Genomic DNA, 17,733 nt, shown 5'->3' on the forward strand with positions numbered 1-17,733 from the left:
AATGCTGACCTGCCGACACTGGTGAATGTTAACCTTTTGAATGCTGGCGAATGCTAACCTTGTGAATGCTGACCTGCCGATGCTGGTGAATGCTAACCTGGTGAATGTTAACCTGAAGAATGCTAACCTGATGACACTGGTGAATGCTAACCTGGTTAATGTTAACCTGGTGAATGATAACCCTAACGTCAGTAAAACTATGCCTAAACCTAACCCTGCAGGACTAAAGAGATGTCAGACTTATGCCAAACCACTTCCCCCACCCCTCAATTCTCACATGGCCCTCTTCTAGCGTCACCATAAGGCCGATTCTTGCAAAATACATTTTTGGACACTGCTCCTACACATTTTGCCCTAAAATCACGCTGCGACCTGACGGTCGCTTATCTCCCGACTAGGGAGTCTTACTGGTATAAGATAACGTTGTATTGTAAATTCCAAATATATATTCAACAGCAATGCTGGACTAGCATCATGACACCCTGGGGTGCTGCGGGAACCACTTTTAGGAACCCTGGCCTAGGGCAGGCATAAGATGTCTGATCAATAAAACAATATTCTAAGAATTTCCCCCACCCTCAAAATGCCATGGCACTGTCTATTTTGGGCTGAGGGAACATAGGGCTGAGGGAACATAGGGTCTATTTTTGGGTTGAGGGAACATAGGGCTGAGGGAACATAGGGTCTATTTTGGAATTGAGGGAACATAGGGCTGGGGGAAACATAGGGTTGAGGGAACATAGGGTATAATAAAATGTTAGGGAGTGAGGGAACATAGGGCTGAGGGAACATAGGTCTGAGGGAACATAGGGCTGAGGGAACATAGGGCTGAGGGAGCTTGAGCATGACCCCGTTTTGGCTGTGAAAGCCTTCCCCACAATAAGGATGATGGCGTCAACCATACAACGGCCAAAAAAAGCTTCATTTGCGCAGCATAGAAACCAATGGCTTTCCACCGTCCATATGTTTTTACAGTCTATGGGATTAAGTGGTTAAACCTTTTCCTTCTGTGTCCCACATCCTTTCCTCCTATCATGTTCTACTGAGGTCTGTATTCCTCTATCCATTTCTCCACTCATTTGTTCCATCCCTCACTCCTCTCGTTCCTCCAGGTATGGACTGAAGGTGGATATCTGGGCAGCTGGTGTCATCACATACATCCTTCTCTGTGGCTTTCCTCCCTTCAGAAGGTACTGCTTAACAGCTTATATTAGGACTACATCATTATTTTTGCAGGATATTGTTAGCAAACTTGACAGTCTTATATGTGTCCTTATCGCAAGGGGGATCTTTGCATTATCATCTACGAGCTGCCTTAAATTGACCGTTCTCAGTAATGATTAAAGCGTGCCATTAATTAATTGCACAGCCATAAGAGAAACCATATGATCTTGTTAGTCCATCCTGTGCAGCTTCATCATGCTGTCAGGAATTGTAAATATGATGTTGAATGAGGTTTTCAGTGCCGCTTCATATCAAGTGTTGTTAGCTTGTTATTCACCAACACATATTCATTAGATGCAAATTCAGAGATGATTGAATGTTATCCCTGTGTGTTGTCTTTTTTGTGTGGAGTGCCATTAGATTACCATCCCACTATTAATTATGTTATTATACCGTAATATTATATATAATATATAGACCCTATACCCAGGTCGGACGACCGATTCATATATATTTTAGACTAGAGTATATAATAATTCAGTTATTTATGCTTTAACACATACAGTACAAACATTAACCAACATGTGACCTGTATATAGTAGTCTATTGAGCATTTTTTTCCTTAGCCATTTGATTGCCGGCCAGAACGCAATCAATGGCAAATTTAGAAGCTGAAACATGCAACAGATCTGTATACCATACGTATACTGTATATACTTGTCCTTGTCCGTACGAACATATGTGCTCAGAATTCTGTGCAGTTTGGGTTATGGGGTGTGCACAGTATATGAGGGATTGAATGCAGGAGTCTCAGAAGTATTGTTGGAGAACCCCAAACGTATCAGTCATCTCCAAATTTTGGCACTGTTTCAGCATGCGGCTGTTACCATGGCGGCGGTATCAGTGATGTCAGTTATCTCCAAATTTGGGCATTGTTCAGTATCATTGATGTCAGCATGCGTGTATATCAGACAGACATCGGACAGACAGACAGACAGACAGACAGACAGACAGACAGACATTCAGTCGTTTATTAGTGGTTCTCAACCTGTGGATTATTTTATTTTGGGGGGTCCCCAGATGGTTTACTTCTCACTCAACAATAAACAAACCAACATAAAGTTTTAAGTGTATAGAGGGTATATGCACATTTCTAAAGTGACAATTTAAGGACTTTTTAATACCTCACAACGCCTCGCGTTGCGAGGCGTTGTGAGCATGTAGATTGGCTATTTTCTCAATAGAACCGTGATATACAAAATGTAATGCCTCAACTTTTAGTGCTCGTCAGGGTGGGGGGAGGTCCCCAGTTAAAATATTATTATTATTTTGGGGGTCGTGGCTTGAGAAGGTTGAGAACCACTGGTTTATTAGTAGGATAAAGGTTAATAAAGAGTTATGTGGTGTAAATGGTTGAGGAACCTTGTATCTTCATATTTTAATTTATATTTTCTCGTCACTTAATGTCCTGCGTGTTTGTGTGTCCAGTGAGAGCGACTTGCAGGAAGACTTGTTTGACCAGATCCTTGTAGGCCAGCTGGACTTCCCCTCTCCTTACTGGGACAGCATCAGTGACTCAGTCAAGGTAGGGAGCTCTGATGCACACTATGGACAGACAGCTAGTAATACATTTATACTGCTTGACTTAGCCCTGGTGCCAAATCTCAACTACTTCCAAATTGACACTTGGAAATATTCACTGCCTCATTAGAGTCCCCCCAAGAGTCAAAAGTAAATTTCTAAAGTCGACAAAACTACAGAGTTTCACCAAACAGAGGTCATTGTCATGTATTTGCAGGAGAGCCGATCCCAGCACAGCTGATATGGTCCAAGATGGCAGCATACTGTGCTGCCATGTTGATGTCAACACTTTAAAATGTTTTTACAACCTTATTACAAGAAATATACCTCTTTCTGTCACACACATACACACACACAGGCGCACGCACGCACGCACGCACGCACGCACGCACACACACACGCACGCACACACACACACACACACACACACACACACACACACACACACACACACACACACACACACACACACACACAATGACTACTCTTTAGTAAAGGAACACTTAGCCAGCAGAGCCCTGTAAATTAATGTCATGTACTACAGAAGACAATCCCTGCTTACCATGCCAGGCAGAGCTCCTATAGTTTAATGAGCTGCTGTTATGCTGCCACCTTGACTTCATGCAGGGCTGCAATTAGGGATGGCTCTCGCTGTGAGGAAAACGCCTCCAGCTGGGTAGAGGTGAGGTGGATAATGTATCCGTCTGCATATCCTTTCACTTGATGGCAAAGTCAGAGAGTATCATAACAAGACCTCAGGTGCTAACTAAGTTTATCATGGTCAGTGTCATGTCAGTGTCATGGTCAGTATCGTACCATATAAGTTATATTGTGTGTGTGTGCGTGTGTGTGTGTGTGTGTGTGTGTGTGCGTGCGTGCGTGCGTGTGTGTGTGCGTGTGTGCGCGTGCGTGTGTGTGTGTGTGTGTTCAGGAACTAATTGAGAAGATGCTGCAGGTGAATGCCGAGGCTCGTTACACAGCAGATGATGTCCTCTGCCACCCATGGGTCACGGTAACGTCCTGCATGTGACTATAGTTGTGTGTGTGTGTGTGTGTGTGTGTGTGTGTGTGTGTGTGTGTGTGTGTGTGTGTGTGTGTGTGTGTGTGTGTGTGTGTGTGTGTGTGTGTGTGTGTGTGTGTGTGTGTGTGTGTGTGTGTGTGTGTGTGTGTGTGTGCGTGCGTGCGTGCACGTTTGAGTTCATTTTGCCACAAATGTTGATAATCAAAACCGTTGATTGGGGACTAAGTTTATGGTAGTTTCATAAAATAGGAGGATAGGATTAAATTGGTTAAGATAAGATATGTAGCCTTCTGTATCTATTAGGGTTATGGTTGGCGGACATCAAATGAATGTAAAAGGTTTCAGGTGTGTGTGTGTTTGATTGTCTAAGGAAAAGACAATACAATATAACAGGGGTCTTCAACGTTTTCAGGTCAAGGACCCCTTAGCTGAGAGAGACAGAGTGTGAGAGCGAGAGAGAAAGCAGGGACCCCTACTACGTATTGTATAAAATTGTGTTGCAGATTAAACATTTTCATAGATTTCTGAGACAGCTCAGACTTGTTTGACAGCAATATCATCAGTGTAGGTTGTTGGTTTAATGTGTATTTTTAGACATTGAATGACTTGAAGCGCCAATACTTAGTCTGCTTTTCTTTTCACTTCACACCAAACCTGCTTGTAGATGGGCTATTATTGGCTAATGTTCCACACAAAATAGGGATACTAGGGTTCAAGGGGTTAGTTTACTGAAGAAGAAATAAAGTTCTTATCACACGAAGATTTGGTTGACCCCCTGTAGTAACTCTGAGGACCCCCTGTTGACGACTATACTATAGTGTGTGTTTCTGTTTAGGATGACATGGCCATGGAGAGCAACATGAAAACGGAGGTGACAGGTAAACTGATGACGCACTTTAACACTGCACCCAAGCACAACAGCACCTCCGCTGGGGTGGCAGTCATTATGGTAAGAATAAACACTCCACACACAATTCATTTACTGTCATTTTTTATCTCTGACCTGTTGGAGTAAATTGTGTAGTTTGATCTCCTGATCGCGGTTTGTTCTTTGTAAAGTCCAGATATAAATGTCTGACATGGTAGTGACAAGTTGAATGCTGGTCAGGCCACGTACCTTACAAATAAATGCTTCCAAAGTAAATGTTTGGGTTTGTGTACACTGCTTAGGAGTGATGACTTTACTCAAATATCGTTGATTTAAATACTTGATAGATACGTCGTACATAGTACACATCCTCATTCACTCACTCATTGGGGATATCTGCTTACGATATCTGGTCTCCTATCATATTACACATCCCTTTTCTTTTATACAAGATGATTTACAATAGCCTGATGCAGTATGCAGATAAAGAGGCACAATAGAAGGAAGTATGTTTTGGCATCAAAATAGATATACATCTCAAATCTCAAACAACCTTTGCTGCTCCAATCGGGATTTGCGAGAGACAATTCTACAGCCAGCTAGGGATGAGGGAGTGGGCTTTCATTCATTGTCATAAATATAGTGTACTCCCAGCAGGACACAGCCTTTCTCGTGGATGTACATGCGTTTGCACACACACACACACACACACACACACACACACACACACACACACACACACACACACACACACACACACACACACACACACACACACACATACAACCACATCCTCTCCATCCTGTCTCGTTCCTTTTCAAGTCCTCGGGTTACATCACTTCCTGTTATTGTTGAGGGGTGGGGGGATGGATGTCCTCCCTGTTCTCCTTCCTCTCTGTCACATCAGGTCCCCCTCCCCCACTGTCACTCCCCTATAGCCATGCTGTTCAGCCTGTCTGTCTGTCCATCTGTCTGCCTGTACAGTATCTGTACTGCTCTAGTACATATACAGAGGTTCATTCTCTCTAGAATTGTACACTTTAGAACCACACACTAGTACACGTCATCACTGTCAGGTGGAAACTTTGTTCGTCCAAAAGTGTTACTGGTCAGAAAATGGAACAATTGGACCTGTGTTCCAATGGATCCAGTGTACCGCAGTTATTTCATCACAATCAAGATTTTGTTAAAGCGTTGGGAGCTTGTAGATCGGCCATTTTAGCTCCTGTTGTGTTACACTGTAAATTGTAGTCTGACGAATTAGGCCATTATGTTGCTGACCACATCAACTCCTAAATGCTCCCATCAGCCACCCTGTCCTCCGTCCCCGGGGTGACATGACAGCATTTCTTCCACCCTATACGTCCTGTGCATTGAGGACGCTTGCAGGCTTCCGTAGGTCTGACATTTGATTTGATTTCTCCCATCGCCACTGGAGCCTCATTTTGTTGTAAATCTTTTTTGACAGTTTGAGGTGTAGAATCAATGGTGGAGGCCTGGCCTCGGAGGCTCCTCCTCCTCCTCTTCTTCCTCCTCCCCCACATCTCCTCCTCCTCATCCACACCCCTCCTCCACTCCACCCACAGGACCAGAGGGGAAGCCCGGAACCCAGTGCTGGGTACACGCTTCATGATCCACCCTCCTCTCTCTGTTTTCTCTCTCAATTTATGGTTCTTGTACGGTGGTGCCGTATGCTGAAAGTAGATGATCTACAACAGTGGTTCTCAAACCTTTTTTGGCCGTGACCCCCAAAATAAACATATTTAAACCCTGACAAACACTTGGAATTTTAGGTATTACATTTAATGTGACTCGGTTCCACAGATAATTATTGTGAAAAGAGCAGATCTCACAATGCCTTGCAACGCGAGGCGTTGTGAGCATGTAGATCGGATATTTTCACCATGTCCACCTCTTGCTTACATAATATTTGACAGTTTGGCCATTTTGGTATTAAAACGGTCTTGAAAGTCCTTAAATTGTCACTACTTTAGAAATGTGCAGATACCCTGTATACACTTATACTGTGTGTTGGTTTGTTTACCATTGAGTGTGGAAAAAAAGGACATTAAGCTAATCATCTGGGGACCCCACAAAATAATTTGGGGACCCCAAGTTTGAGAACCACTGATCTACAAGCTCACAAAGGGTCGCGGATGCGACGCGCTGTGAGCTTGTAGATCTGCTTCTTTCGGTGTGTCACACCGCCATGCAACAAAGTATAAATGATGCTTTAGCCTTCATTCTCTCCATTGGCCTCTCTGACCAGTCCACCTTCATTACCCCTTTTCTCTCTTCACCTCTGTCTTCCTGCACTGCAAAAAAAGTTGAATTAACACTCTGGATTTTGCAGTGCACCTGTCTCTCTCCTTCATAATCTTTTTCCCCTCCTCCCCAGGCTGTCAGCTCTCAATTAACAGATTGATTTGTGTCCATAGCTAACTCTACAGTTAACAGATTTTTGTGCGTCCATAGCTAACTCTACAGTTAACAGATTTTTGTGCGTCCATAGCTAACTCTACAGTTAACAGATTTTTGTGCGTCCATAGCTAACTCTACAGTATGCAGGATTTTGTGGGTCCATCGCTAACTCTACAGTTAACAGATTGTTGTGCGTCCATAGCTAACTCTAGCAGGTTGTTGTGGGTCCATAGCTAACACTTTACAGCAACCTCCTGTGCCCATAAACACACTAATGTTTCAATCATCCTCCTCTAATCAGTCATTCACTCATTCCAATGTCCATTTGTTTCATTCTGATCAACTGATCGATCAGCTACATTGTGGAATGTGTGAAACTTTGTCCAGTTTTTGTTAAAGGGTTTTGTGGCAGTATGAATTATGTTGTGACATTGTCTTTGAGGTTATTTGGCATGTCTACAAGCCTGGCACTCTGCAAACACTAGATCACTTTTATTTGCCTCCCCCCCCCCCCCCCCCCCCCTGTCATTTTACTATCAATTGCACCTATTTGCAGGCTCATTCAAAGTAATGTAGCTCATTTGAGGTCAACTCCAAGTTGTGGGTATCTGTCTACATTCACTATGAATTGCATTGATCTAATAGGCATGACTTGCATGTGCAAAGTCTGCAAAAAACATTTCTGATTCTAATGCTCATTTAAAGGCCTTTACCGCCATCTTGTGGTGAAATCTTAATACTGCATTGAGCTGATCTAAGATTGACAAAGGGATGCAAAGTGAATCACCCTCTATTGTCTTGGATACTCTCTTTCACTTCGAAGAGCACCATGTTCACGAGCACTGCAACTTGAAACCTTAGAATTTTAAGAAACACCAACAGTGTCCTAGAAATCCCTAGAAGAGTGCACACCTTTGAGTTTGTTGTTCCAACGTAGCACTTAAAAAAGTTCAGCTGGTGTTGAACGTCACATTGATGTCCCATTTGGTGCTGCGCTGGAACAACGTCTGTCCGCTAACCGCCACGCTTTTATTTTCTGTGTCAACTTGTTTGTGAAGATGTGAGTAAGACTAGTCTCTGTCCCTCTCTGCTTCTTCCTCTCTCCCTCACTCCCTCTGCCAACATGCAACCTGCATTACTACCATCCCCCGAATTAGCTCCAAGGCAATGGTATGTACTAACACCCTGCCGCTTCCACCTCCTATGTTGTGCTACCAAGATTTAGCACAAGGGAAAAAGAGAAATTACATTCAATGGGATCAGGTTATCTCAACCTTATTTCCAAATCAATCAATGCCATTATGTGAAGTCTGAATAAGATGAGCAACGCTTGGCTTTCTCATTTTCCCTTCTGCACAAAGGGATGCTGCGCTGTGATTTGCCTTCTGGTGGGGTCAGTCTACTGTGGGAAATTTCCTGGATGTATCTGTTGGGCCATGTTTCAGTTATTTATGTCCATATCCATTGGTGTGCTTCATCTTCTCTGTTTGCTCATTCACAGAACCTGATTAAAAAGCACATAATTGGTGAAACTTATGGGCAGTGGTTATTACATTATTTGCAGAAAAGGAGTTGTTAAACAAATCAGAAATAGAGTTCAACCCTTGAATGAATCTCAATTTAAAATACTCAAGGACGTTTTGCATCTTTAGATTGACCCTCTCTCTCTTACTGATTCTCTATGGGATCTTCAGGTTAGGAGTGCCCGCTAACTGTCTCTCTTCCCATCTCTGTCATTGCCAGAACACAGCTCTAGATAAGGAGGACATCAAACTTAGCCACCGCTGGCACGGCCAGGGCCCCCAAGAGGCCCCACCTCAGCCCTCAGCTGGCAAAGCCCCTTCTGCCATCCAAGACAAACCAGCCTCGCCAACCAAGCCGGCACCCTCTCCCCAGCCAGTCTCTCCCACCGACCCGCCACCGCTAGACCTAACAACACCCACCAATGACGCCAGGAGTCCAGGGACCTCAGAGTCTCTGAGGGCTCATTCCTCCACTGGAGGCCAGTCTCCCCCTCTGTCTCCCCCCAGGCTCAACTCTTCTCCACCCCCCTCAGACCCCGTAAGCTCTCTTCATTTCTCACCCTCTCCCACCTCATCGCACCAGGCCTTCTCCCTCACCTGCATCCTCCCCACATCACCCTCCGCTCCACCCATGGACCATAACCCCCCACCTTTTACCCTTTCTCCCGCTGTCTTCGGCTGCGCCCCTCACACCACGCACTATGGCTCTTGCCTGTCCCCCTTGTCTCCCACCTGCCTGGCACTGGTCTCGCCCCCCTCTTCTTGCTCCCCTGCCAAGTCAGCACCCCCTGCCCCCTCCTCTCCTACTGAACAAACCTCTTCTCCTTCCTCCCCTGTCAAACTAGCTCCTCTTAGCCCATCCTCTCCTACCGAACACACCACCTCCCCTGTTAAACCATCTCCTCTTGGCCCATCCTCTCCTACCGAACACACCTCTCTTTCCTCTCCTGTAAAACTAGCTCTTCCTAGCCCCTCCTCTCCTACCGAACACACTTTCTCCTCCCCTGTTGAACCAGCTCCTCCCAGCCCCTCTTCCCCCAGCAAACAAGCCTCCCCCATTTCCGTCTCTCCCACAAAAATCGCCTCCCCTTCTCCCTCTCCCTCCCCCACCACCAAACCAGCCTTCTCCTCTCCTTCCTCCCCCACTAAACCAACCTCTCCTAAACCAGCCTCCTCTCCTCTCTCCCCCACCAGACCAGCTTTTTCCTTCACCTCCTCTTCCCTTACCGAACAGGTGGCATCCACCTCCTTTCCCTCCTCTCCCACCCAGCCTCTCCCTGCCTCCCCCACCAAATGCACCTCCTCAACTCCATCTTCTCCCGTCAAGGCCGCTGCCGCCGCCTTCTCTCCGTACTCCCCTACCAAACCCTCCTCCTCTCCCCTTGAGTTGGCTATGTTTCCATCCCCTCCTCCTACGCCCCCTAGAGCTGCCACACCACCGTCTCCCCTGGACCTGCCCTCCCCAACCTCGCCCGCATTCTAATCACTGATTATCATGACATGAAGTGATATAGTGAACAATGCTTCTCAGCAACTGTAGTTTCCCACTGGATGTTCAACTGGGTCTTCAGTGACATGGGGCCCTAATGTGTTAAACAACACCGTATTCCTCTAATTAAGTTATTATTATTCAATAATTGAGACCCCTTCAGAACTCCTCCTGTCGTATGTTTGGGGTCTGGCCCCTACCAGTTGAGAAACACTGATTTAGCATCCAGATCTGTTCAGATTCCGATCACCTGCCCCTGCTTTAATCCCCTCCATTCTGTCCTTCCCAGGGTCCCTGAAATGCAAATAGATGACTTCATACTGTATGTATGTTTCAAATATCTATACAGATTGACCAAAAATACATTTGAAAATATACTTTATACCATAGAAGTACATTTTCACAAACATTTTAGGTATGTTTTGGCCTCTCTAAAGGTTTCCTCCTATCTTCTGTGTCCAAAATAAAACACATTTTGTGTACATTATTTCGAGACAAATTAAACCATGTTTTTGCCTGATTGAATCATGAGTAAGTTTGACCCACATGGGTTCATCATAACACTACATCTACAGTAGGACATCCTGACAGCTTGAAGACTACTACAGTGCTTCCTCCAGTCCCACTCTGCTGATCCTGTTGCTCTCTACATCAACTGTGTCATGTCTGCAACATTGAGTGTTTCTCTTAACTGTGACAGTGTAAGTATTAGTAACACTATACTGTAGTAGTCCTATTTTTACACTCTTACGAGTTAAACTAACACTGATGATGTTGTGGTCAGTATACATGTTGAAAGGATGTTTTTCGCGGATGGGAGGTCTGGACTGGAGGGCTTTCAACTGGTTGATTGTATATAATGTGTTATTTGTATTTATTAATGGTGAGAAAGGGAATGAATTTGAATATGGCTATACAGTATGTTGTCATGGTTTGTCTTTAGAACATCATTATGTATGTTAGTTATATTTGGTTCATAATTTATTTTTTTCCACGGATCACCTGTGGTTCTGTTTTGTACATAAGTATGCATTGCGAACACAGACACACACATACATACACACACACACACACGCTCACACACAAACTTTTCATGTATTATGCGTGATTCTAGAACACCAAACATTTCCTTGCCTTGCAACATACAGCGATTTAGAACAGAAACCAATATAAAAATCTTCTCTTACTACTTTACAACTTTCCTTACTTGCTTTACTTAAACTCCCCTTGTAATGTGAACCGTGTAAATGCATATCTGACAAACATTTTTTTACACACACACACACACACACACACACACACACACACACACACACACACACACACACACACACACTGGTTGTGAATATTATTTGATGTGAACACTCTTTAGATGTACTGTATATAGTGAAGAAACACAATGTAGTTATCCAGCTGAAACTTGAAGGTTTGTTTTTTGTTGAGCCTGCTTGTGACTGACCAGCCATGTAATCCTTACTGCTGTACACCAAAACACTCAACAGTAAATCCAACAGACGTGCAACCACATCGCAGTCTCTCACAAACAGTCCTCTGAAATCTTGAACTACTTGCTGCATCAACACCAGTCTTGTATGATTGACATGTACTGTTACTGTAAACTGTGTGAAAGTGCTCACTAGCATCCCTCTGAAATATCCCACACAATGGTTGCTGTTCTTCTGTTGGGTTTCACTGAGAAGGAATGTGAATATGTGATGACGAGGTGTAGAGATATGTGCCTGAACCACAGGCTGGCTGCTCGGTAGCTGGGAAGATGCCTTTATTAAATCCAGCTTGGCTGACAAACATGCTACATTTTAGGTTGGATCATTCAATTGATGAGATATGAAGGCCTTTCACGTTTTTGTTGTTTGCAAGTGTTTCTACCTTTTTAATTGTAAGCATATTGCCTGAAAAAAGGTGCTCCATTTATTTCAATATAAAGGCGGTCTCATTTATCCCACATGCTGTAAAATGTGCTCTACTGTATCCTTTGGTGTAATTCATTTATTTGCATCAAAAGCATAAAGTGACATTCTTCTCTTAATCCATATTTTTTACTTACCGGTATGTTAAAGTCTGTCTCTGATGATCCCAGCTGATGATGGTACTGTCCTGTTTCAACATGGTTCTAGTGCAGTGGTTCTCAACCTTTCCTGGATCAGGGAAAATCTTGAAAGTGTTCGCGGTCCACCCATCTGACCACTTAACACGGCAGCAGAAATTTGTGGTGGGCCGCATACATTTTCAGAGCATGTTTATTGGTGTTCCGGCTTGGATCAATGGAACTGGATTGGATTACTGATCAAGTTCATTTTTATCAGTTTCACAAAGTTGTAAAGTAAAAATACCATGCTTGTATCTAAAACGACATAATAACATACTACACAATATGCTATTTTCAGCCTACTGTTTAGTATCTACTAAGCAGTAATTAGAATTCTACAAAATTGCCTGAATTTGGTATGCATCTCATACTAAGCTTTCGGGGCATACTAAATGGTATGTTGGTATGTGATTCTCTTTCTTTTTACACTATAATTTTTTTAAAGATAATTTGCAATGTCCTCACGGCTTACAGGTTGAGAATCAAGGTTCTAGTAAACACGCTGCTCTTCTTGAACATATTCAAGTGCATGAGTACGTTCTGTCCCCCTCGCTCCTGCCTTCCAAAAAGAGAGCGCGCACACACACAGAAGTTGGTGTGTCTAAGTTGGTACTGTATTTGCGTCTGAAATCACATGCTAACATACTACCTACTAAATGGTATGCTTTTCAGCTTACTGTATAGTACTAAACTGTTTAGTAGCCTACTAAACAAAACAGTATGCTTCTTCTACAAAATTGCCTGAATTTAGTATGCATCTCATGTACTATTTAGTAGCTACTAAGCTTTCGGACATACTACAAAGTAATCTTGCATAGTAAATAGTATGTTAGTATGTCTTTTAGCTCCTCTGTTGTGAATATTTAGTGGAATTATACTTTCATAAGGCTTTGTGAATGCAGTTTGTAATGGGAGAATTTGTATGAGAAGACCCCAAGTTTTAAACCAGGTAGATTATCCATGTAACAGGTTTAGTTAGGCATAGGGTGGCTGCTTTTAACGTGCCGACATTTTGGATTAGGAGTACAAAATGGATGGAAACGCAATAAAATACATATATAAGAAGTATTTAATGCGAGTTGTAATTTATTTCTATAGACAACATGTTTTTTGGGGAGATTATTTTGTGAAACTAGAAAAGAAAATAAGAAAATGTAAGTGTTCCTGCATCTTGCTAATGTCTCACATTGGTTCTTTTTACTCAATTTTAAGTTACTTTTTATCGCTAATTATTTACTTTTACTTAGTAAAAGTAGAACGGAAATGTTTTTACTATGTTGCTTATTTCTATCCTAAAAATAAAATCTGCTACATAATGTATTTACTCTGCTGATTAAGTTTAAAAAGAGTAAAACACCATCTGGACGTCATCTTGAATAAAATTCGAAACAGTGCAGCCCCTATAATTAAAATCAGATGTGTTTGGAGGAACTTGCAATGGGAATCACATAGGTGAATTAAATCAAGATTCATATTTATTCATAAGGGTCTGCCTGTCATCATGCAGTAGGCCTATGTTTGTTTGATAGGAAGTACTGTAGATGGCCTTTTCAGAGACTTTTGAAATAGGCTATGCACCAGAGTGTGAAAACCATTTTTAATTTCACGTTTAAGTATTTTTATTATTCAGTGTATTAACCAGGTGGAAAGGAAGCTCTGCTGGATTTGAAGCTGGCAAGGATGTGATTTTCAGCATGCAATTCTCATGAATGGCCTGGCAGGTGTCGTTATTTCCCCTGCTGCATGGCTGCACGCCATTGATTACAATGAATATTTGACCAGACTACACTTTTTATTACCTAAATAATCATTGTCATAAATAATTTGTGCGCTCAGTCGTTAGTTTAAAGACAGGGTGAAATCAAAAACATGTTTATCACACTTTTAGAGCATATCTGTAGTGATAATATGGCCATACCTAACACTAGATGCCAAAAAAATAGAAAATAAACCATTTTTGTGTATATTTATATTTCTTCCTGTGAACAGAAATTCAAAAAGTGATGACTAGATAGACTTTTTGAATATAAATGAACCTTTGATTACATTCACCTGTTTGTTTCCCATTGCTGGCTCCCATTACTCAGATTTTAAATCCCATCGCCTGAAGGGCTGGTCCCCTCGGATTGGTTCAGAAACACACAGGCTTCCTTTTCAAACTGAAACTTCAAAATAAAATACCCAAAATAGTCATTTCATTGGGTCTTTAAAGTCTTCTTTCAATTATGTTTTTGTAAATTATGGTCCTATAAATGTTTTGATTAATGATAAAGTAGGGTATGCTTCTAGGGCTTCTACTGACCAGCCCTCGCTGCCTTCCAGCCAATAGCATTCGTTTTTGGTTGCTTTTCGGGACTGGAAAACTTTGTATGCACACTCACTAGAGGCTAAGAATAAACCTTTGCCCTGCATTTTTCACATTTGCCTTTTATTGCGACACCACGAGGACAACTTATGTAAGACACATTCTTTGCTATTACTCCCATCAGATTTTCTCCAACAATCATGCAAATCACTACACAGTATCTCTATAGTCATGTGATCAAGTCCAATCCATCTGATATTTCATATTCCATCCTAATTGGCTAATATGGGGCTTTTAAGTCGTGACATAATTTTGTAGGCAGAGGAGAATCTGCCCCCAGAGCATTTTCTGTCCCTCGCTATTTTAAACAGATCCGAGACAAAAATAACGACTAAAGTATAATTCTAACACTTTCCTTTCAACAACAAAGAGAAGAAAAATGTGTAAATAGTAAAAATAGTAAAAAGATTCACGGAAACTGGGGGCAGAAATGCTCCTCTGCCTACAAAATGATGTCATACTTAACAGCCCCATTGGTTTCCAAAGTTTGCAGGGTTGCTCAGTTTTTGAACAAAATGCCTCAAATCATCAACGCAGCTTGCGATTACAGTGAAATCTGCCACACATATTCCCACTACGTCAAGGAACAAATGCTACTCTTTTCACATTGGCCTGTTATAGCGCCACCAGCAGGTAGACTTTAGCAAAGCACATTTTTGGAACACCATGCCTCAAATCATGCATGCAGCGTCCGACTGCCAGAGAATACATACGCTTTGACTGCCATGAAAGGTCTAAGATTGGTGAAGAACACATGCCACCCTTTTTACATTGGGATATTATAGCGCCACCAGGTGGACCTCAGTAAGAGTAGCTGCTGCTAAGGTAGTAGCTAAAGGGGATTCAAATAACAACCAGGATGCCTGGCCTGGTGGAGATCTGTGCTCGGAAGAGCACTTCTAGTTTTTTCTGCTTTTGTAATTGATGTTATCCTATGCAAAGTACTGTGTTCTAGATGCATCTGTCTTTCAATGTTATGAGATAATTTTAGTTGACCTCGTACCAGTGATTTGTACTGTCTTGAAACTACCTTTTCCTATGCAACCTTCTAATAAATTCTTCAATCAATTTACACACCAAGACTGGTCAAGTTATAAAATTCCATTTTATTGTCAGAACTCGGCACACATCAAAAACACTCCAAATTGATTGCCAAAAATATCGAGTGATACATAAAGATACAGTAGATCTAATTTCATCACAGACTCAAACCACGGCAAGTTCAGAGCAAAAGACAAAAATGGAATGTTTCCTCAAAACCAAAGTAGGATGTTTTATTTCTGTTGAGGGCTTATTGGAAATGTAGTAAATATTTAGTGCTGGGCTTGAATCAAATGTACACCTGTGAAATTAAGCCCTTGCTTTCATTGCACACCTCTCTGCTATTAAGCTGCTTTGGAAGGACTCAAACAGGACTCAGGGATAGGACATGGGACATCATTGTAGAAATGCAGCAGCTAGCAGGTAAAGCTACAAGTGAATATGCCGCATATCAGACAACTGTAATACCCGTCCCCCATATTGAATCTGCCCTGCAAAGGAAAACTATAGTAACTACCTTTTTTGCATGTTATAAAAAAGACAGGGCTTAGGTTTCATGTCGACATTACACCCATAATGCTGTTCAACAATGTATTTCTCACTACTTGCACTTTCACTGCTCATTGACTGCTGTTCTTTTTCATATTTTTTTAAAGGGGGGAGGGGTTCAGTCAGTTAAGAAACGAAAGACACTTTCAACAGAATTAATAGAGGTGCCATTATAAAACTACATAATTATTACATCTCAAATGCTATTGCTGGAAGGCCCACACACACTCTCACATGTGCATTTGCTCTGTCTCACTGGTATCATGGGCTGTGCATGGAAAGGCTTTCTCTCAGCAGTCATACAGGGACAAAGCTTAAGTCATACTCCAACAAGAATACCATCATTAGACTTCATTGCTTTCGCATTAGACCCAAATTTGATCTTCTCCAATAAGACACTAGTCACAATATGTTAAACCAAGCAACAAGCATAAAATCTAATACTTCCCAGTCCATGACCCTGTGAGAAAGACTTCCGACCCAACATTGGATCCTGACCCACCATGTAAGAAGCGCAGGTTAAAGAGTAAATAAGATATGCGTTATTTGCCCATTGTTTGGACTATGTTTGGGTATATATTTATATTCCCTCTTTATTGTATGCTCTTTATCCAATAACACAGACTAAGCCAGTGTTTGCTGAGATACAAGTTATCTGCTGACACACCACAGTAGCAAAAATAACACATAACAGTGTAGTAATTAATTCCCCGCCTGTTCACACTTACTGGAAAAAAGACTAAAACAGAAATCACTCACCCTGTGTACACAAATATTTGGATTCTTAAGTGAATAGATAAGGTCCTAGAGATAGCTCCGCACAAACCACTTATTTTCCTCCCGAGGCTGAAAATAGACTCTCACAGCTAAAAATAGATTTAGTTTTTTGTTGTGTAACTGTAAAGTATATAACCCCCCACCCTATGATTTATATAATATGAAAAGTTGTATCTTTTTTTTCTAGAGGATCTACAAAATATAGCAATGCCCTTCATTTTAAAAATAGTTTAAATTCTTCCGATATAACAGGACGCATTTGTTTCTTCATTTGTGTCGAGGTACATTCAGGAGGACATCAGTATTGTGGACACAGGAGTAGTGCTATATAGACAGGAGTCAGAAGGAGGCGTTTTGTGATAGGTCACTGCAGAACTGGAGTCTTGGTAGATCCAGGGTTACGGCTGGTACTGGGTCTCAGCAGCAGGTATCAGTAGCGAGTCTGGTACTCGTGGTGCCATCTGTTGAAGTCGTTGTAGAAGAGCACGATGCTGCCAGATGCCATGCCAGTTATAATGCACCTTTAGGGTTGAGAAAATAAATGCATTCAGAACGGGTACACATTATAGTGTATCATTATTTTATGCTTTAACTATTGAAAAATAGCAGATATACAAGCTCACAGCGCGGCACCGAGTGCCGCGCTGCGAGCTTGTAGATCTGCTATTTTTGAAAAACCGTGAAAATTCGAATTTTGACCCCGATTCTATAAGTGTCTTTTGAATCCTTCTAAGATTTTTTGAAAAACCTATGTTTCTATGTCAGCAATCTGGCCAAGGTCCTTTTCACTTAAATGGAGCTCAGTTAGTCTGTTCTTGAGAGACTAT

The 17,733-nt window shown here is 42.2% G+C and overlaps 2 protein-coding genes across 8 annotated transcripts in view; one reads left to right on the top strand and one right to left on the bottom strand.

The window, feature by feature from the left end:
• Window positions 1–8,938, top strand: part of dclk2a (doublecortin-like kinase 2a) — a 73,811-nt gene extending 64,873 nt beyond the window's left edge. For 2 of the 3 annotated variants that reach the window (XR_013961860.1, XR_013961861.1), the window contains exons 13-18: window positions 1,113–1,190; window positions 2,653–2,749; window positions 3,677–3,757; window positions 4,602–4,715; window positions 6,103–6,252; window positions 8,799–8,938. Coding sequence is in view for 1 of the 3 variants with exons in the window: in XM_080721930.1 (XP_080578056.1) it covers window positions 1,113–1,190; window positions 2,653–2,749; window positions 3,677–3,757; window positions 4,602–4,715; window positions 6,103–6,114 (382 nt within the window). In the remaining 2 variants the exon portion in view is untranslated. Of the gene's footprint in view, window positions 1–1,112; window positions 1,191–2,652; window positions 2,750–3,676; window positions 3,758–4,601; window positions 4,716–6,102; window positions 6,542–8,798 lie in introns of those variants that run through there. The other variant, XM_080721930.1, reaches the window with a different exon arrangement.
• A 6,717-nt stretch (window positions 8,939–15,655) lies between these two features.
• Window positions 15,656–17,733, bottom strand: part of lrba (LPS-responsive vesicle trafficking, beach and anchor containing) — a 359,744-nt gene continuing 357,666 nt past the window's right edge. For all 5 annotated transcript variants that reach the window (XM_080722061.1, XM_080722063.1, XM_080722062.1 and 2 more), the window contains one exon: window positions 15,656–17,427. In XM_080722061.1, the coding sequence (XP_080578187.1) occupies window positions 17,337–17,427 (91 nt within the window). In that variant the 3' untranslated portion in view covers window positions 15,656–17,336. The remainder of the gene's footprint in view (window positions 17,428–17,733) is intronic.

Source organism: Nannobrachium achirus, assembly GCF_963921795.1.
Source record: "Nannobrachium achirus genome assembly, chromosome: 3".
Lineage (NCBI taxonomy): Eukaryota > Metazoa > Chordata > Actinopteri > Myctophiformes > Myctophidae > Nannobrachium > Nannobrachium achirus.